The sequence below is a fragment of the Vanacampus margaritifer genome, chromosome 2, assembly GCF_051991255.1.
Source record: "Vanacampus margaritifer isolate UIUO_Vmar chromosome 2, RoL_Vmar_1.0, whole genome shotgun sequence".
NCBI classification, from domain to species: domain Eukaryota; kingdom Metazoa; phylum Chordata; class Actinopteri; order Syngnathiformes; family Syngnathidae; genus Vanacampus; species Vanacampus margaritifer.
This window is the reverse complement of record NC_135433.1, coordinates 11,881,660-11,902,886: the sequence shown is the minus strand read 5'-3', so window position 1 is coordinate 11,902,886 and position 21,227 is coordinate 11,881,660. Positions and strand designations below refer to the sequence as shown.

Genomic DNA, 21,227 nt, shown 5'->3' with positions numbered 1-21,227 from the left:
GTGTACACATTAATGGCTGTATATTAAGTTAATTTGAGGCAACCATGCTGTTACATAAGCTGTACAACTGACTACTTTCCATTGTGTCATTCAGTGTTGTCCCATGAAAAGATATAATATCTGCAAAAAGAGGGCTTACTCACTTTTGTGAGATACTGTAGAATTTCACAATCAATATTTACCTAATGACAAAAACATGCAAACTTAAATTAAGCACATCAGAGACGCTGATGGAGACCTCCTTTCTCCGTTGCTATATGTCTGTGTAAACTGGCTATGACATTCATACATGCTTCTCTGAGAGTGCCCAAAAAACTTTTGAACCGGTTGAAACGACCCAGCCAGCAATGGTGTTGTTGGTTGACTTATCGTCATAACGTCCAGTTTTTCTTTAAAAGTTCGCCATGCAATTGAATTTTTAATTATGTCTGGCATTGTCATCCCCTGTAACGCAATTTTTGGTGCACGTGCAGTATTTTCTGGGCTATAAGTTGTACTTTTTTTTCATAGGTTGGCTGTTCCTGCGATTTATACTCCAGAGCGAATTATACATGGAAAGAATTCTACATGAGGGAATATTATTTCACAGACAGCCACAAGAGAGCACTCTAGACTTATACTATAATATAGGCTACTTAATGCAACTTATACTCCAGTGCGACTTATGAATGTTCTTTTCTACCTAATTAACTAACTGCATTTTCGACCTAGTGCGACTTATACACCGGAGCGACTTATAGTCCGGAAAATATGGTATTTTGCTTGACCAATCAGAGGGGTAAAAATATCCGAATCAATCAGAGAACAGAAAAGTGTGTGTAGAGTGTTTTGTCTAAAATGTTATCTGTCAAAAAAGCACCAGCCATTTCAACGTTGTATGTGTGTGTGTGTGTGTGTGTGTGTGTGTTTGTGTTCAATACCAGCCCTCAGGAATCGGAAGGCCTTGGGTAGATTACATTAAAGTGGAAGGCAACCCCCCAAAAGTTCTTGACAAAAATATGTTCTATTTAGCCCCACTAGTCTAAAAACGATATTCGGATTAATATTGTGTTAGTGGAATATGAGTTAAGCAGCAAAATCCAGCAGTTTTTTATCAATATCAGAAGGCGGCCATTTTGCCACTTGCTGTTGAGTGCAAATGACATTACAGTTGCTTAGGTCTCAGGTAACAACCAATCACAGCTCAGCTTCAGAAAACAGGTGAGCTGTGATTGGTCATTGCCCGAGCCCTGAGCAACTGTGATGTCGTCTTCAGTCGTGGCAAAATGTCCGCCCCCTGAGATGGATAAAAATGGCTGGATTTTGCTGCATAATTCATATTCCGCGAATGTAATGCTAATCAGAATGTCACTTTCCACTTACACTTTAATAAGCCAACTCATAAACTGAAATCTGAATAGACAAAACAAGACACACACTATTAAATGAAGCTAAAAAAACAAAATGTTGGAAATACTTTAATATATTTTCATTTCTGTAAATGCAGATCCGTGTTTCTGATAATGTTTGGGCCAGCAGAAAAGGCCCTGCATGCCCTGACTGCATGTCACTGGTTGTTCCCATGCTCAGCACCACTCAACATTCCTTTCTACCATTTTTTTTTAATACGTCTCTTTCCTATTGTAATTCTTCTATTGACATCTCTCTGAACACCTCAATGTCAATTTCTCTCTGTCTTTCTTTCCTTTTCTGAATGTTGCTCTTGAGGGAGCATTCCAACAATTCCTCACTGTCAGTCTCTCACGCTCTTATTTGGACTCATCTGTTGGACAATGTTGACAGATCCTAAGCTGCAGTGCTCCGCCACATGGCTTATTCATTACAGTTGACTTCACTGGACTTTTTCTTTGAAAACACAACAACCTAATTAATACCAATAAAAGTCTCATAGCTGCAGTACACTACAGACGCTCCCCACCTTACGAACGAGTTACGTTCCGGACGATCGTTCGTAAGGTGAATTTGTTCGTAAGTTGCTTCAGTGCTATATTTTGTATTATAATTTATGTTTAAAGCCTATATAAGTATATTGAAGGTTTATATAAGTATGTTTAAGGCTTGTACAAGTAACCTGCATTGGTTTGTACTGAAAAAAACTTTTAATAAAATGGAGAGAATACGTACAGTACTGTACTGTACTGCGTATGTTAGAGAGAGAGAGAGCGAGAGACATACACAGTATGTACATGTACATAATAAGATAAATAAAATGAAGTTTAACTTACTTTTGGAAGATGTACTCGATGCTTAAGGAGATGATGGAGGAGGAGGAAGAGGAGGATTTTATATCATGAGAGATTCTTCATCATCGCTGGAATCGGCTTCAAAAGTTATTTCCTGCTTCATGGGGACCGGCGTTTCTTCCTCCTCCTCCTCGCCACGTTGCTCAGCCTCCAATGAGCTCTCACAGCGCCAAGCGTCGGTATTAGCGGCGGAAAGAAGCACTACGCGCAATACAAAATCTAACTTACAGCATCTCTTTCCGAACATTTTTCGACATACTGTACGCGCAGAAATGTTCGTATGTACCGTTGTTCGTAACTCGAATGTTCGTAAGTAGGGGAGCGTCTGTATATGAAGAAATTGATTCATACATTGCACTTATAGAAGATTGTACAATCTTTTAAAATCAAATGTAGAGCGTAGCAGATTTTTGACCACCTGATATTCAAATGAGAAAAGACATTATGAAGTGCTTTAATGAGAAATCTTTGAGGATTTAATAAGTACTCGTCCTATGACCATTTGGATCATTAATAACTACACGGCTAATTGAGAGTCTCTCTTCCTGACTGCCATTCATCTCACCAGCATGTGCACCTATTAGCACGCAGTGACCAACACATACACACACATTCTGGCACACACAAGCCACAACCCTTTGTACAGTACAAATACAGTAGATTCCTGTTGTTCATCTGTAACATCTGACCATGGTAAGGGACCTCTGCTATGTCAAATTAACCACTGAAGCCTCTCTGCCGTCAACGGAAAACACATGAAATCAAATGCCATCATTGTTCAACTGAAGATTGGTTCACGGTGCTGTGACCTTCTCCGGATCTTCTGAAAAGCTCTTAAATATTTGGCCGAGTGCTGTCATTTTTCACTCCCTAGCTAAGCATAGAGGCTCCTCTGTCCTACACTCATGGGCAAAATGATTGTCAGCTTGGGACAGTGTGTGTGTTAGCCAATATGCGAGATGGGGGGCGGCAAGTGGTCTTCGTGTGCACTTCCATTCATTCTTTGTATGAACACACGCAAGTACAGTCCATAGTGTATATTGAATTGAATTGCGCATGTACATTGGCGTTGTTAGAAATAGGAATACTGTGCAACTCAAACACATTACAGTACATTAGGCCGGACTAACCCGTAGGGCTAATCAAGTGCAGTAAAAGTTGAGAAGACAACAAAGTAGTAGACAATACAGAGACTTGTTTTGGAACCATTAAAAAGCTACATTATTGGGATGTTTATCTGATGTCATAATCAAGTGACAAAAGTAGAACTAGTGAGTGCAAAGTGGCTTAGGCGTATGTGCGAATATATGTTGTGATAGCAATTATAATATTTATATAATTTTTTATGACTTTATATAAGTGATGACTTGATTCAAAGTGTTTGAGATTTACAGGGGAGTGCATGCTTGTTTTTTTTTTCTTCCCACGGTAACTTTGCCTTGCATGGAACTTGAAGGTCAAGACGTGAGAGTACCTTATGACTTGCACATATGTGCCTTACTCCCACCTTTGGTATTTCGTATGGTTGCCTCACAGCAAAGGCTAAAAAAATAAATAAATAAATGTATGGTTAAATCATGGTTTTACTGTAAATTTCAGTCATCGTTTTACATTTACACTAAGTTTATGCATGTTTTTTTTGGGTTGTATGCTATTGCTATCACTTTGTCAGTGGCCTTAGCTAAGCTTGTAGATCTTTTTTTTTTTTTCTTCTTCTTTTTCAATTAAATTTTTTTTAATAAATGCTTTTTTTTTTTTTTTTAAATATATATATATACATATACACACACACATATATATATATATTTTTTGTATGTGGGTGAGTATGTGTATGTGCGTGTGTGTGTGTGTGTGCGTGCGTGCGTGCGAGCGTGTGTGTATTCATCAGTTCACCTAAAGCCCATTAAAAAAAATCCCATACTAATAATATAATATAATAATAAATTGCCAAATGCAGAAACATCAATGTAAGTTATCACGATGTAGTGGCTCTCGCTAACAGACAGAATTAAGTAACTGGAATTAGGTTAAAAAATTCTATATACGTAGACCTTGTTTCTATAAATTTTGATATTTGGTTTTTATTTGAGGCAGATATTTTTTCCATTAAAATGTGATTTATGAGGAGGTTAGACCATTGGTCGATATTCAGAGTTTGTTTATTTTTCCAGTTAACAAGAATTGTTTTTAAGCTTGTAGATCTACTGTATGGCTCAGTGTAAATTTAGCTCTATAGCTCATACTGTTTCCTCCATTCACCCTTGTTAGAAAAACAATGGCATCCTATTATTCAACTGAGCACACTTTGCCTGGAGTAAAAGTTGGTGTGCTTTTTGTATTCAATTAAAGAAAGTCTAAAGAAGGATTTTTACAGCAATTTTGTACTTTGCCTCTATGCGACTGATTGACATTCTATTTTGGGGCCTGTCTGGCTGAGCTGATTTAAACTTGCGAGTCACCATCATTGTTTGAAAAATGTTCCCTAAACATGAGTGACTATCAAAAGGTCGTGACTGCTAAAATAACTCCTGTGATATTTGCAGACACTCTTATGTTCGTGATAGCTTGGCTGGTTATTCTGAGGTAATAAGAGGAGTCAGTATCCAGCAATAGAAAATGGGTAAAGGCCTATTATGCAACAGACTAAAAGCTGTATTTTACATAAGTTTAGGCTTGACTTAAGGCATATTTGGAATACATAATGTATGAATTTTTGGCTAACAAATCTGCCTCACAGTCAAATGTGCTTCGTTTCATTCGCTGTGATTGCGTGGGTCTTTCCACATTTCAAAAACATGCATGTTAGGTTAATTGAGTGAGATAGGCTCCAGCTCACCCGTGACCCTGAACAGGATAAGCGGCAGAACATGGATGGGCGGAATCTTTAAAATCTTGCCAAGTATCGAGATGCTAATCAGCATCCAATGAGGAAATAAAGACCACAGCAACGACCGGCCCGTTAACAATGGCAACCCCTAAAGCGCTTAGCATGCATGTTAGCAGTAGTTTTACAGAACTGAAGAGTTTTTAGTATGGCCACTTGCCAAACTAGCATTACGTAGCTTACTCTTCTATTTATTGATATGATTGATCTTTAAAACTCATTCACTGTCATTGACGGCTATAGACGTCAAAAATTCATTTTAACTATTTCTATTAAGTTAACTTTTTTTCCCACTTTTGTTAACAAGTGTATGAAAACCTCGATTTTTTTTTTATTGTACTATTAGAACAGATATAAAATGTGTGATTAATCGTGAGTTAATTATTGAAGTCATGCGATTAATTACAATTAAAAATTGTAATCGCCTGACGCGACTTAAAGATTATTAAAAATTCGGGGCATCAGGCGATTAAATTTTTTAATCATAACTAATCACATGACTTCACTAGTTAACTCACAATTGATCACAAATTTTATATCTGTTCTAAATGTACAATAAAATATATATAGGTTTTATACTCTTGTTAACAAAAGTAGAACAAATGTTAAACTAATAGAAATAGTTAAAATGATTTTTTGACATCTATAGCCGTCAATAGCAGTGAACGAGTTAATCAATGTGACAGACAGAACCTTTGTCAAATCATCTGTCGAAAATCGCTTTCTCCTGGAAAAATTTATGAACTCCCCTATCAAATCCATTCGGCACGCCACATTGCAAGCTAGTTTACATCCAACCATCATCTGTACGACTTTATTCGTCCTTAGCCACAAGTTGTAAATAAATCATGAAAGGGATATTTTTTTTATATAGCTTTTGTGTTGGATTTCACGACAGTAGCTGATTAAGGCCTACCTCACAGTGTCAAGTGAGCGCACGTGTGAAGTCTTATGGTCATTAAGTTCAACACTGAATAAAGCCTTTCAGCGAATTATGACTTAAAAGTCCTGTCATCCAGCTAAAGTGACATTTTCATTGCATTTGAAGTTATTCTCTAATTTGACAGACCGAGTATCTCCGGGGGGGAAAGTTAAGAACACTCTTGAGGCACACAACCAGGAATTCCCCAACTCCAATTTTAAACTGAAACGGAATTTTATAGTCAAGTTCCCTCACTTTGCTCGACCTGTGGCTTATGGTTGAACATGACTGAGCCTCCGAATGACCTTTAAGTAGGAAGTCTCGTTTTAGTTTCCAAGCTCGTATTTCCTCTTGCTCAAGGTGGCAACGTACTGTACTGTATATGGTTTGTGTTTCTAAGATAGATTACACATTAAATAAAGAACAGTGATCTATTTTCATAGTTAATACGCATGGTGTTTACTTCTTTCTAATCCTTTTTTTCCCGAGCATGTGTATAGGTTATGTTTTTGTTTTATATGATTTTTAATATCTTTGAGTAGATTTTTTTTCTTGTTTTCTTTTTTTTAATATATGTGTTTGAAAAATAATAATACAATTTATTCATTCAAATAAACAAGTACGGTGTTTCCCCCCCTGGTGCATATAGCAGGTGCTTTCAATTTTACATTAAATATAGAGTAGAGTAAGGGAAGTCATTATCGACTATATTGTTGCTGCTTCTGTTGGATACTTACAGTGTTTTGTAATTTAGCATGTGTCATTTATGCTATTTACATATGACATTGCCTTTTTAAGGAGAAATTTCAATGTAGCATCAGACAGTAAGTGCAGTTTCATGTGAGCCACCTTTAATCCATTTCAAGTGATCATAAGTCCACTATTCACTCTTGTTGAAGTTAGTTCAATCAAGTATATCAAGTATAGGTATACCTAAGTGTATACACAATATCACAATATGAACCTCATGATACAATAGCTTATATCACGGTATATATATATATATATATAAAAAAGCCCACGATAATGTGAAAAACTCACAATATTGTAAAAAGAAAAAGATAAAATAAATTAGAAAAGCTTATATGGAAGGGGAGGGGGGGGGCGCAATATTGTCCATCCATCCATCCATCCATCCATTTTCTTGGCCGCTTTTCCTCACTAGGGTCGCGGGGGTGCTGGAGCCTATCCCAGCTGGCTTCGGGCAGTAGGCGGGGTACACCCTGAACTGGTTGCCAGCCAATCGCAGGGCACACAGAGACGAACAACCACACTCACATTCACACCTAGGGACAATTTGGAGTGTTCAATTAACCTGCCATGCATGTTTTTGGAATGTGGGAGGAAACCGGAGTACCCGGTGAAAACCCACGCAAGCACGGGGAGAACATGCAAACTCCACCCAGGAAGGCCGAAGCCCGGACTCGATCTCACGTCCTCTGCACTGGGAGGCGGACGTGCTAACCAGTCAGCCACCGTGCTGCCTGCGCAATATTGTGTTTTTGTAAATAATAACAGCAGTGACAGAGAAATAGGTTTGGCCGTGTCATTGTCATGTGCTCCTATTGGCTCAGCGGCGCAAAGCATCATGGTCTATGTAGTTCACAATGTTGTGTTTGGCTGAAGCAGGCCGAAGTTTTTTTTGTTTTTTTTTGACGGAGATGTTGAAAAATATTTGCTGGTATGACTGATTTAAAGGAGTGATATTCGCTGCGTGGCCAAAACATTCCTAATGAAAATTAAACTGCACTAATAAACTAACCACCAGAGGGTGCTAGAGCTACACAAATCGAATACAACCTCGCCTTTTTAATAGATGTGCTGCTTTTAGTATCGTGACATAATGACGATGGTATTGTGGCACTTTTAATAACACGATATTTATATATTATATGTTATTTGTTTGCATTTAAAAAAAGAAATCTTCATGTAGACAACAACAAAATATGGTTGCATAGTATTTGTTTTAAATTGTCATTTGTAATAACTAGGGTTATGGTAATAAATCTTAACTTGTCAGTGTAAGGGTACATTTTGCTGGAGAAACGTTATGAAGCTTGTCATCCTAAAGCTACACGCACATAACAATAGCCATGTGCTTTCGCCATTGACATTTGAATGCAATGTGCTCACAAATGCTTGTTGTTTGTTCGTTCGTTTGGCTCTCAGACTTCCTATGTGGAGTTTGCATGTTCTCACCATGCTTGTATGGGTTTTCAAGGTGTCTTTCCTATACCTAATAATACCCAATTGGATCTCAGCCTATCAAGATTTCAACCGTGGCTGACTTTAGCACTCTGTTCTTTTTGATCTTGTTTCGTCATCTGCGGATGTTGAAAAAAAAGAAAAAGGGATGAGCCTGTTTGGACAAAGTATGGAGTAGAAAGTATGATTCCTGTTTTCTAATGTATAAAAAAGGAAGTACCTGTAAAAAGTCATTATAAAATTTCAGTTCTGATGAAAAATCTCACTTTGTTCAGTGTGATTGTTGTAATTCTTCCTCCAACTGTGGTCATTTATTTTTTTCCATTTCATACTGCATAAAGAGAATCAAAGTTAAAAGACTTGGCAGGATCTCAGGCATAAGTGTGATTTGGGAACTATTGCGGCAAGTGCTTGGTGTGTTTCTTTGTGCTATTATGCAGATGATGAGCCATTCCTGAGGCAGGGGGCGGGAGAGTGTGTTGAGCGGACCCACAGCAGAGTCTTGGAACTGTGCTGTACCCTCACACCGCCACCTCTACTGCTGCCTCGGGCCTCTCCAAGCACCCTGCTGATATAGAAACCTCCCGGGAAGCAGAACCAGGACCCAAAGGACCGCAACTTGCCAGCATCGGACCTTGCTGGACCACGGTTAAAGAATGCAAAATTTTCTGGGGGAGGGAAAATAATTGCAGCACTTGTGATGTTTATCCTGATTAGTAGCTTATTTTCGATTCTTTAATGACGTTGGGTTTTTGCGGTGTTTGGAACTTTCTGGACTAACGCCGGCGCGCATCAATCTGCATGGTGCACAGAGCATACTAAAGCTGATCTTCTATGCGGATTAAATAAAAGATTTTGGACAAAAAAAAAAAAAGGTAACTGCTGACTGCGTTCTAGCACCTCATCTTCAGCCTTTGGATAGGTGACTTTACCGTGCGAAGACAGCTCGGTGCAAGCCACTTTCCCCGTCGGGAGTGCCAGTGCACCCGCCGCGCGCACCCTGCCGGCCGTGGACCGCGGGCCTCCGGAGCCTCCATAAATGCTCGGCCCGTCGTCGCAGAGGCTCCAGGCTGGCCGGCAAGATGAGCTCCACCGTGCAGCTGCTGCTCGCGTTACTGGCGACGTGCGTGCGACTTGGCGCGGCCGAGGTGAGTGCGCATCAACTTTTACTCGGACACTTCATTAGGGACACTTGCACCGCGGCAGCTGGCTACAGAGCTGTGGAAAAAGCTTGCACAACTTCAACTGAGAGAAGTTCCCTTATCAGGTGTCATCATATTCGAAGATCAAATGATTTGTTATTGTCAGGGCAGAGCCAACAGAATTCTCTCGCTTTTGTAATAATAACAAATGAAATCAATAAACGTAACACAAAATATAGCTATAAAATAGAATATGTAAATTAAAAAAAAAAAGAAATGACCAACTAAACAGTGCAGTAGTTCATTGCAGCAATAAGAGGTGTTTCTATTTAGGTCAATTTATTATTTTGCTGCATTAAAAGGTAAAACATTAATTGTGGCCACTACAGTAAGTCACAAGTTTAGTGTGGCTGTCAAATGTGATATACTGAAATGACAGCAGCAAAAACTATAAACATTATTACTACATTGACGCCATAAACTATTTTAGTGTTGCGACAGATCCATGGGATTTTTTTTTCTGAACAACTCAAGAGCACCTGCTTGATAATAAAAAGTCAGGCTTGAAAGAGGGGTGCTGCCAAGATGAACTGTTATTCCTGCCATTAGGTGTCAATAAGAAGGCTTGCCCAGGGCAAGGCACGTGCACATACTTCATCCTCTGTGGATGACGAATCATAAGCTGTTAGGGTGCCTTAATAGGCTCCTTGAATGCACCACATGGTGCATTTAGATGCTGCTACTCCAGATGTGAAACTGACGTAAATCAACAATCTGTGTCACACACACTGTAACTTCATTATAAGGAGAACAAATGTTTGGATTGCAGTCAGCAAATAAGTCAAAATGGACCACACTCTAAAAACAGTTGAGTCAAAAATAACCCAACTATGGGTCAAAAATGGGCTGATCCTCTACTTGGGTCAATTTGACCCAACTTTGAGTCAAGAAATGGGTCTTTTAGTGTAAAACAACTCATAAATATTGGTCAGATCCTTTACTTGGATCACAAAATTGGGTCATTTTGTATAAAACAACCCAGAAAATTGGATCAAATTGACCCATAATGTGGATCGGTCCATTTTGGATCCATAATTGGGTTACTTTTGACCCAACTGTTTTTAGAGTGCAACATATAATGCTACTTGTAACAATAGCAGACAACTCCACATCGAGATTGGTTTACATTCAGTATCTCCGATGATGGAAAGCCGATTGTTGTTTTCCACTCATGTCATGTGATGCACAATATGCAAAACACGCTGAGGATGTTGAATCATGCCAGTTAAAAAAAAAATAAGGCAGGATGCATTAATGTCACATGCACAGGAAGGCAAGATATGTTTGAGTTGAATGGGAATGAATAGTTGTTGCAACTTTCAGTTTGTCCCAACAGGGGTCACCACAGTGAGACACTCACTTGATTTGTCTGGCACCGTTTTTACGCTGGATGTCCTTCCTAACATAGCCCACTTCTTAGTTATTATTTTTTTATCCATCCTTGAGACAATGGTGGCTGGGAGTCAAAATTGCAGTGTCTTCACGAAAGGCAGCAGCATATGCCACTATACTATAGTGCTGAATAGGAGTTATGGAAAAATAAAACTTCATGAAGCACTCGTGATATTTGTTGACTCCTCATGACACTAAAGATGCGGTGGAAATGTAATCAATTTCCATTGCACTAGCCTTCATCTGTAAACCAAGAGCACCATCTAGAGGAGTAAAAAAAAAGTATCACATGTGCTTCATGAAGCTTCACGAAGCTTCATTTCCCCATCACTAATGAATCACAATTGATATTAAATACGTATTTAATGTGAACTGAACAAGCAGTGTTTAAAGAAAAGCCACCACCGTTTGGGACAGTTAGCCTTCACCCAGTCAGGAAGGCTGATGCCATGTTTTTTCCCAGGGGCGAGCATCAATTGTCCATATATTAAAAACAATAAAACATAGAATTAGAAAAGCCTTCTGGGCTAAAAAGATGAATCTGCATGATAGCACGCGAGAAAAAATGGCTCAATTTCTCATTTCCTTCAAGAGTGCCTGACGTAAAGGTAAAAAATCTCATACTGTATTTGATGGATGACTTGGAACCCCTGACATCAATCGTTGCTTTTTATGGCTTCTGTAGGCAGCACATTTTAAGGAAACTCAATTTTGACAGGCAGTCTCATGGGTCAATGTTGAAAGGACTTTGATGTATACAAGCGGGAATTCCCAGAGTTGAACTTTATATATATGCAAACTTCAAACATTGCCATTATTATTCAAATGGCTTCGAGCAACACACAGTGCTGTGCGCTAGTCAGTCTTTGAATTCAGAAGTTGTAAGTTCCATTTATTTCAACAGGCGACCACCAAGGGGAAGACACATATTTATTCACACGCTTGCCTGAAAATTGGAAACACCAGTATGTGGTCCAATTAAAAAAGTTTGCCTTTACAAACAAAATAACAGTTGGCATTGTCACAGGGGCATTCATTTTGCAATGTGTTCTTAACTGTGGTTGCAGTTATGATCATGTCAAACAAAATCATCGAATTTAAAACTAACAGCAGTTAATACATCACTGCAAATAATGACAATACTGTACTCAGACACTGCAAGTTTGTGAGCGGATTCGTGATGACATCACAGCAGCCTGGGCTTTCTCTCACAGCTAAGTCTGTTTGAAAGTGATATACTTGACTTGACTTGGCATTCCAAAATAGGCTTGTTAGTTTCATAAACACACAATCCAAGTCTCATGTATTCATGTCATGTATCACACACATTCATTTATAATTTCCGTGACCATTTGTGAGAAATCACACGTGTGCTGCACTCTAAAAACTGTTGGGTCAAAAATAACCCAACTATAGGTCAAAAATGGACCGATCCCCTACTTGGGTCAATTTGACCCAACATTGAGTCAAGAAATGGGTCTTTTAGTGTAAAACTCATCAATATTGGTCAGATCCTTTACTTGGGTCAAAAAATTGGGTCATTTTGTATAAAGCAACCGAGAAAGTTGGGTCAAATTGACCCATAAAGTGGAGCGGTCCATTTTTGATACATAATTGGGTTACTTTTGACCCAACTGTTTTGACAGTGTGTGACGCATGTCTGCTTATGCAGTTTATCAAGCACCCCCCCCCCAATTATATACTATTAGATATTCCTGCTCCTCCCCTGCAGACGTACCTGACATTCCTCAATACGTCCAGTAGATGCTCTAGACAGGCGAGCCACTGGAGTCAAACAGATTAGTGGTCTGAAAATGAAAACACTTTCAAATTTGCCTCAATTTGGAAACTTTTGTTAATAACACCATCATGTCAATGCTGATAAGTAGTGTATAAATATTAAAGGAATCACAAAAAGCAAAACAACAGTGGTTCAGTCACAACACTAATGCTGCATTCGTGCTTGTAATAATTTGCAATTTGGCTCTTTATCCAGCAGCTGAGCTGCACTGTGTTTGTTAAAGGACTAGGAACATGACAAGGTTACACTCTTTACCCGTCGTTCGATATGTTCTGTGAAGGAAGGAGATTGTCCTTGAGAGGATCCACTGTGAAAAGGAAATTTGCCTTTGTCTCACTCAGTGGTGTCCAAACTATGGCCTGGGGGACATTTGCGGCCATCCATCCATTACATTATTCAGGGGCCCACGGCATATACTAAAAATGACATTTGACATGGCCGGCAAGGCTACAGTTAAAAAAAAAAAAGTGGGTGTGTCCATCTCTCCTAAATACAATGTATGCTGTTTGTTTACTGTAACTAGCCAAGTTTTTAGAAATATATTTCTAAACACTGCTTAGAAATACATTTCTTGACAGAAGGCAGGGCTGCGAAAAATGCCCATGTCCTATAATTAACATCAGACACAATTACCCAGGCAAGCAGGTTCGCTCTGCTGGCGAGGAAAGGAAATAATGATGACTCCTCTGGGGCATCTGCAGCTCCACAACAGAGATGTGAGCGGAATTACAGCAGGCATTTCCCGGCTGGACTAAGAAAGGGCAAGCAACAATGCAGGAAATGGCGTATAGAAGCATGGGTCCGGTCGAAATACCGGCCCATGCATGGATGGCCGATTCCTTTAGCTGAAACTTGCTTCCTAAAGGGGTTTTATCAAATCCTTCACACATGCCTAGACAAGAACATATAGGATATTTTTTTGCTATTTGCATTCAATTGTGTTGTGTTAGTAAGCAAAAAAGGGTGGTGGAAGAAGTTGATGTTTATGTTTTGTTGTTTGTTGATAAATGAGTCTTGCAACATGGAAGAGATGCTGTGCTAAAAACATCAAATTTTATCCTATAAATAGTTTTTAGGCTGAAATGTCACTACTTATATTATACTGTAGGGATGATCACATTTTTGAGAGCAAGTTTTTTTTCTCTCAGATTATTCCACTGGCCGCGCGTGTGTGCGAATGAAGCGCATCCTCTCATTTGAGCCAATGTGAGCAAGTGTCCCGACCCCATGTCTGATCCTTGTCCATTCGAACCCGTCTTTTCTTCATCTATTATCCCTCCTTTTTGACATGTGCCTGCCTCCCGTCTCTTCTCCTCTCTGCATCACTCCTTCCCCCACTTCCTGGCTCCTTCCTGACTCCTTTGACCCCTAAATGTTAGCAGATGAGAAGACACAACGCCAATAGTCATTCACCCCGCTCTTAGTGACCATTGTGTGTCCGCTTTGGTTAATACTCACCCCCCACACCCCACCCCACCCACGACACCCCACCTCCACCGTTGCGACCACCACCCCCTTACCCAATAATGACTGGGGGGTTAAACCCACACTCAGATCATGATTACAATGTGGCGTGTTTCTCACATTTAGTTAAATACCCGTTATACAAGGATTAATTGTGTGTTATTTTATCCTTGTCTTGTGATAATGATTTAACTTCAAACTTTTTTTAAAATATTTTTTGGTGTTGTTCAGGGGGATCCACTTCCTGCAGCCCTGGTGGAGCTGGTTAGAAACAGTCCCATCTCCTCCATCGAGGACCTTCAGCTGCTTCTGCTCACTGATTCCGTAGGTAAAGAACTGCTCATTTCAATTAAACTCGTCCTGCAAACATCAAAGCCTTTTACAACTGTTTTAATGAGAGATAAAGTTAGAACCTCACTCAGCAGAGTGCTGATCCCCTCCATGGCAAAAAAAAATAAAAATCTTAATTTGACCTGCACCCATCCTGCATTTGAAGATAGTTTATTGAAAACACCTCATTGCACAATATTGGCAAGAGGGAAAAACAAAAATGTTGACGTCATTAAAGTATTTTTGTTTAACCCAACATGCAAACAATTGTGATGAAAACAACCCCCATGGTTGCGGTAAACATATACAGTTTTTCAAATCCACATAAACAATTTAATTTATAAATTCTGTCTCTATTTGATGCTATCAGAAGCACACACAAGTTGTTATTCTATTAGTGTGAATATTATTCAGACTAGCTAAAATTTTTAAGATGTGGTCAATTATTTGGGATGTTTGCATTAATCACAGGCCGGATGTGTTTACTCCTTTTGTCTCAGATGAGGAGGAGCAAAACTCAGCATCGAATGGAGGCCACAGACTACCAAGGAGCCTGGGTAAGCACCTCCCATTGTGAAAGATTGGCTTGCTGTGGCCCCCTACTAAAGGAATATATATCACATAGGATGACTTGTCTCATATTCAAACCTGTCAAAAAAGAACGCAAGAAAAGACATGTCCAGTAATGTATCCATGTGCATGTGATGATGAATGCACTTAAAACACTGTTAGGGGAAGGTTGGAGTGCTAGCATGGAGGATTCCTGATTTTCCTCATGAAGACGTACTCCATCTTCATTAGGCTGCCTCTCCGGGCCTTGATTTATGTGACAAGCACGCTCTTGGTGACATGCTAAAATCATTCCATTAACCTTTTTTTGGCAATCAATGATAAAGCAGATGTCTCAAGTGGTCAGTTGGTGCACCCTGAAAAAAAACTTCTGGAATTAGGTCAGGGCAAGCCAAAGCAACAGGAATGGAAGTTTTTTTTTTTTTTTTTGGGCAGGCCTTATTCAGGAATATGTATTGTTTGATTCAGCAAAAATATTCAATAGAAAGTAGAAGTGCAAGATTATTATCACTTTTTCTTTGTTTCTTTGGTTGTCATTGTTATGGAATTGTTTCCATGTGCAATATCCTGTCTAGATGAAATGAGCATGATGTCATAAAAAATATAAATCCTTACATTGTTATTATTTTTAATTACAATCTCTGTCAAATGCCTGTCAAAGATTTGTCCGATTGTTCCAGACCTGAAATTCATTAATGATGTTTTGAATTGTCTTTGTGTCCATCCTCAGTTGCTCAGCCAGCCCAGCAGGCTGTGTGTAAAGTTCGCACAGAGGTGGTGGAGGTCACCAGGGCGATGTTAGACCGAAGCAACGCTAACTTCCTGCTATGGCCGCCATGTGTTGAGGTGCAGCGCTGCTCTGGTTGCTGTAATACCAAAAGCCTGCAATGCGTCCCTGTTGTCACACACACCAGATACCTGCAGGCAAGCAACCGCACAGCGACATGTACCAAACATTTGGATCACAAATCACAAAGGTTATTAAAGGTCAACCGTCTCACCCTCTACAGGTCATGAAGATTGAATACATTAATAAAAGACCCACTTATGCCAAAGCGGTGGTGTCGGTGATGGACCACGTGGAGTGCCGATGTCAGCCTGCTCCACGACAGCCGGTTCTGAGGAGAAAATCCTCTCGCCGGCATCACGGCCACAAGGACCAGCATCGCAACCAGACACTCAGCCAAAGACGTGGGCAGGTATGTCGAACATCGATTTGCACAAGCCACTTGCTGCACCGAGAACTGAGAATAGTTGAATTTTATCATCAAGGTGAAGGTGCATACCAAGGATGAGCTCCATCAGTGGGATGAGCTGAAACAGAACCAAGGTTCCCTTCTGGTGGACCTCCTGGAGCAACACTGGAGCCCCAGAGGAGATACGTTTAATCAGCCTGCTGAAGGCTACAGTCTGGCTGGAGTTGAAACTTCTCTACCTGAAGAGGCGGTTCTCATTGGTCCACACTGGACACATAACTCCACTAACTTCCTTGAGGCTAAAACCCAAAACGGGAAAAAGGACACCAAAGAAAGGATGCCAGGAGCAAACAAGACTCTTTCGTTAGAGGATCATGTTGGCATGAATCAAACATCACAAGACGGTAAGGGGCTCATCAATCCTGGGGGAGTCATTATTGAGGGACCAAAGGGCAGGGATGAAGGTACACAAATACACAGTCCGTCTTGGCAGGAAGAAAAGTCTGCATTTCCAAAGACTGTCACTCACAAACCTCAAGCCAAGTGGAGTCCAGCTGAGGAAACCTTTGGCATGTTTGGGAGCAGGTTCAGACCCACCAAAGAACCCAACCCAGACCCTCGGGAACAGACCAGGCAGAGAGACAACAAGACGCCAGAGGAGATGAATATGCTACAGATTGCCGAGAAAAGGTTAGAGGAGGAGAGGAAAGAGCTGCTTCTGCTGCACAAGAGGTTGGACCATGAGAAGGAGATACTAAAACAACAGCAAAAGAAACGAGAGGAGGAGCAACGCCACCTACATAGCAGACATCGTTATCTGCAAACATTAACGACGACACCTAGGCCAGGTACAATACACTTCACTTGTTCAACATACTTGTCTATTCCAGAAACTTCTTCAATGTGTGACATATACGGTAATCTCCCTCCATTTTGGGGTCACGTTCCAGACCACCACGGCAAAAGTGAAATCTGCGATATGGAAATACCCCATTTAAATACTCTCTAATATCTAAGCATGTTTTTCTAACATTTATGAATTATACTTTTAAAAAGTCTTTAAGCACACTTTTAATTAGAAACACATGTAAAACACATATACCGTAATGTATATGTGTAAAGAGCAAGAGCAAAGGAGAAAACAAAAATATTGTAGCGTAAGACTGCACTGATCACTCTGTGTTTACAGTAAACAAATGCTGTCCCCCCCCCCCCAAACTAACACACCTAAATTATAATTTTACAATATACAGCGATAATCATGCCCAAAGATGTTTAGTATAAAAATTAACTATAGCCGTCACTTTTTGTAGGCATAAAAAGCAGGAAGGCATTCAGTAATTTTCAACAAAAACTAGAACATGCTGAAATACGGTACTCCAGGGCTCCAGGTGGCGGAGCAGGTTCCGGCGCAGATGCAGGTTGCGGCGCAGATGCAGGTTGGCGTGGGTTTGCTTCCCCGCCTGGGAGACCATGTTTGTATCTGTGCGTGTTTGTGCGAGTGAGTGCAAAAAAAAGAAAGAAATACTGTACTTCCTTTTTCCTTCTTCTACTTCAAATTTACTCCATCTCAAACAAAATGCTGCCATCTAGTGGTCAATAGTAAAATTACACCTGATCTAAATGAGAGTTAGTGAAAAATTGTTAATAATTGTATTAAAAAAAATGTCTGGAACCGGGAATCGAACGTAGTACTCTGTCTAAGTAATATACTTCTTTGGCAGCAGTGTAGTTAATTGGCCCCTTAAACGGCGCTATGTATTCTAAAGTTAAATCAAGTCGTTTTTATTATTATCATTCCATACATTTTCTATCACGCTTGTCCCCATTAGGGTCGCAGGTGAGCTGGAGTCTATCCCATCCTCCCTAACACCTTGGATCATCTGCAAAAGCTCATATCTCTTCCAAAACAGCTCACCTATGTGTCAAAATAAAATTTCTATGTCATGCATCGTCCCTTTTAGCATTCTGTGAGCACTGCCAGTCAAAATCATTAAATGTTTTGTCACAACAGCTAACAAAATACAATTATATATAAAATTGAGGGAACAAATTATTTTAGAAGAGCAGTATTCAAAGTTTGCGGTTTGACATACTCACAGTCAAGGAAATTGCAAAAGTTTTTATTCACACAAAATTACTTACACATTAGAGTGTAACAAAAGAAAGTGTAAGCCAAATTCTATATATTTATGAAAAACTAATAACTAAAATCATATCTCGCACACAGCATGAATGAAGAACCAACTACTGCAACAGTTTCACTTTCACTAGCCTTCCTCTTCTTGGCCATCCTCCTCATTCTCTTGGTCATCCATACGCGGCTTTCTGTTTGGCCAAAGATTTTCATCTACATTGCAGCCAATATTTTCCCTTGCAATGCAGCGAGGGAAAAAAAACGGCATGAATGTCTCAACCATCCTTTACCCTGATCCTCTGTGATATGCTTGACTAATTTTGACAATTGAGCAGATGATTTTGCATATAATAACTTGAAATCCCGCTGTCATTCTTTTGGAGAGGATATCCATTAGACTGAAAAGCAACTAATCCAGTTTGATCAGCAAGATCTATTCATTTCTATTCAAAATGTACTACATGTGGGCACATTGTGCTAACTGTAGGCTAAATGTACACAACCATTTGCAGAGATCCACTGAGGCAATTAAGACATGTTCTAAGACATTGGCAATTTGACGAAAGCAATGAGAAATGCCATTCAGTTGACACCAATTGTAAGGTGGTTTGGGGATTTGTCCATGGTATTTTGAAAATGTCATCTCAGTTTCAAGAAATGTGCCATTCTATGGAGAAAAACTGTAATAAGTGAATGATTTCTTCAGCGACAACGACCATGGCCAGCAAACAGCAACCGTCAGCTCCAGTGGGGCCCAGACCTCCAGCACATCCCAGGAGAAGGATGAGAAAGAATCGAAAACGGATCAGCAAGGCAGCTATGAGAGCAATGCTAATGTAAAGCTTTAAAACAATTCCAAGTGAGTTCACCGAATCTTCCTGACTTTTTGTCTTTCACTAACGAGAACGTTACTAATGATGTATTCTGACAATTCCAGGAGCACAAGGTGAACTTGGAATAAGGATAATCCAGGTTTTAACAAAAGTATTCAACCAATTCCTCAGTGACTGTACTGTTTGAAGAAGCCATATCTACACCTGGATGGAGTAAACGGGAAGAGGGACACATAAAAAAGACACTTTTCAGCAAAAGTTGGAAGTGGCACCCAAAGACTTGCCAAATATCCTGCGCTTGGGTGCAACTTCTGGAAATGGATGCTCGTTTTGATAACACAAGAGAGAATTTGCACTTCTATGTTGACATAAAAATTGGCACGTCATGAAAAAGGCAGTTTCTGACAGACTGTTGTGCAAAGAGCAGACTTCCAAATGCAGCGGAGTGGTCTGCTATAATGATGACATGGACAACGTAGAGGGCTGCGCAGCCAACAAAAGTTGAATTACCAATGAAACAGTGAAGAGTTATTTACCATATTTAATTCCATCTCACACATTGCAAACACTGGAATTAAGTGGATGTAACTCGCATGACAAATCATAACAAAGGCGAGCAGGTGATGATCTTGCACCTGTGGCCATTCTGCTTCCTACATTATTATTTATTTATCACAACTACTACTCGGGGTTCAGCCTCCTCACCAGTATTGAAAACAATGCAGTATGTAACAGTGTCATGCAAGTCAGGGTTCTAATTGAACAGGAGTGTTTTTTTTGTTTTGTTTTTTACAAAAGGTCAAACCTTCAGTGTATTGTGATGTTGAGTTTGTATGTCAAGTGTGTGTTTGTTTTGTACGTTTGCTCCATGTGTGTTCAGTTATGTCAGCACCCTTCCTATTGAGTTCAAAGAAGTATCCCTCCTCCACTGGCGGATTTTTGGTTGAACCAATCACATTCCTTAGTTAACAGAGTTATTAAAAAGAAAACAACAACCTTCAGTTTAACATGTTTAAGTGTCGAGGCTTCTTTGTGTACACTGTTGGCCTTTTATCCAAACATGATTAAAAGTTAGGTAGCGTTGTGTAGTTCATGTTCCCATCGGAGATGGCAGGAAGAACCAAATTGTTGTTATTCTGTGTTTAGAAATCCGTAATCAGAAACTTAAGTTATAATTGAAAATCGTCTATTGTCAACTTACAATTGTTACTGATTTTGTCTCTTTCATTATGATTTTTCAGGAAAAAAAACTAATGCTATTTTCTTATGGTAAAAAGGTCATGTGATAAAAATAGTATTGTCTTGTCTTTTTTGGTCTGTTTGCACTTAAAATGATACTCACACATGAAGCTCAGACAAATTGGGCTTTTCAGCTGTGAATTTGTTGAATGTGAATTCCGAAATGAGAGGTGAACTCTGACACCCTCCTTCAATTGCCATAACATTAAACGGCCGTCATCTGCTCCCATTTTGTCCAAAACAAATTGTCCAAATGACGTTTCAGGTGACACATTTCCAGAGTTGTTGACCTGCTGCACACATGTGACTCTTTAACCCCCTACTGTCGATCTCTCACACACATAACACGTCTAAACGGCAGACCCTGTCCAAATTCAACATGGAGGTGGGAATCCAGTGGTTCGCTCGCTCGCACCCCCACAAACATCAAACAGGAGCGAGGAGGAGGAGGACGACGAAGAGGAGAAAGGCCTGGCTGCCCGTGAGAAGCATGTTCATGCTCATTTCGGTCACACAAGGGGTCAAGCACTGTGACAAATGTGGGCGGGTCTGGGCTGATTCAAAGCGGACTAACTGACCTTAAAGGATGATATGGTTAGTTGGGCCTCAACAACACTATTACCTAATCAGAAAAAAAAAACATTTATTGCACAGGTTTACATTTACATTAGTGACCTTTTACCCTGTGTCTCATGATGCACCAATGACATATCGAATGATCCAGGACAGACAAAACCAGACTAGAATCCACAGTTTATAAATATGCTAAGATTTATAAATGAGCCCTTTGATACAAAACCATGAATGAG

At 39.8% G+C, this 21,227-nt stretch overlaps 1 protein-coding gene across 1 annotated transcript; it reads left to right on the top strand.

Annotated features, from left to right (window-relative positions):
* Positions 1 to 8,793: 8,793 nt before the first annotated feature.
* On the top strand, positions 8,794 to 20,471 carry pdgfbb (platelet-derived growth factor beta polypeptide b). Its single transcript, XM_077558463.1, has 8 exons — positions 8,794 to 9,402; positions 14,345 to 14,441; positions 14,944 to 15,000; positions 15,744 to 15,937; positions 16,024 to 16,212; positions 16,286 to 17,057; positions 19,053 to 19,205; positions 19,284 to 20,471. The coding sequence occupies exons 1-7, from the start codon at positions 9,337 to 9,339 to the stop codon at positions 19,184 to 19,186; spliced, it is 1,509 nt and encodes a 502-aa protein (XP_077414589.1). The 5' UTR covers positions 8,794 to 9,336; the 3' UTR covers positions 19,187 to 19,205; positions 19,284 to 20,471.
* Positions 20,472 to 21,227: the final 756 nt, after the last annotated feature.

Bases quoted from the DNA above. Each gene is read 5' to 3' on its own strand.
- pdgfbb (XM_077558463.1), top strand. From the start codon at position 9,337: ATGAGCTCCACCGTGCAGCTGCTGCTCGCGTTACTGGCGACGTGCGTG. The intron at 15,938-16,023 runs GCAAGCAACCGC...CACCCTCTACAG, and splicing joins CACACACCAGATACCTGCAG to GTCATGAAGATTGAATACAT. The intron at 17,058-19,052 runs GTACAATACACT...TGATTTCTTCAG, and splicing joins AACGACGACACCTAGGCCAG to CGACAACGACCATGGCCAGC.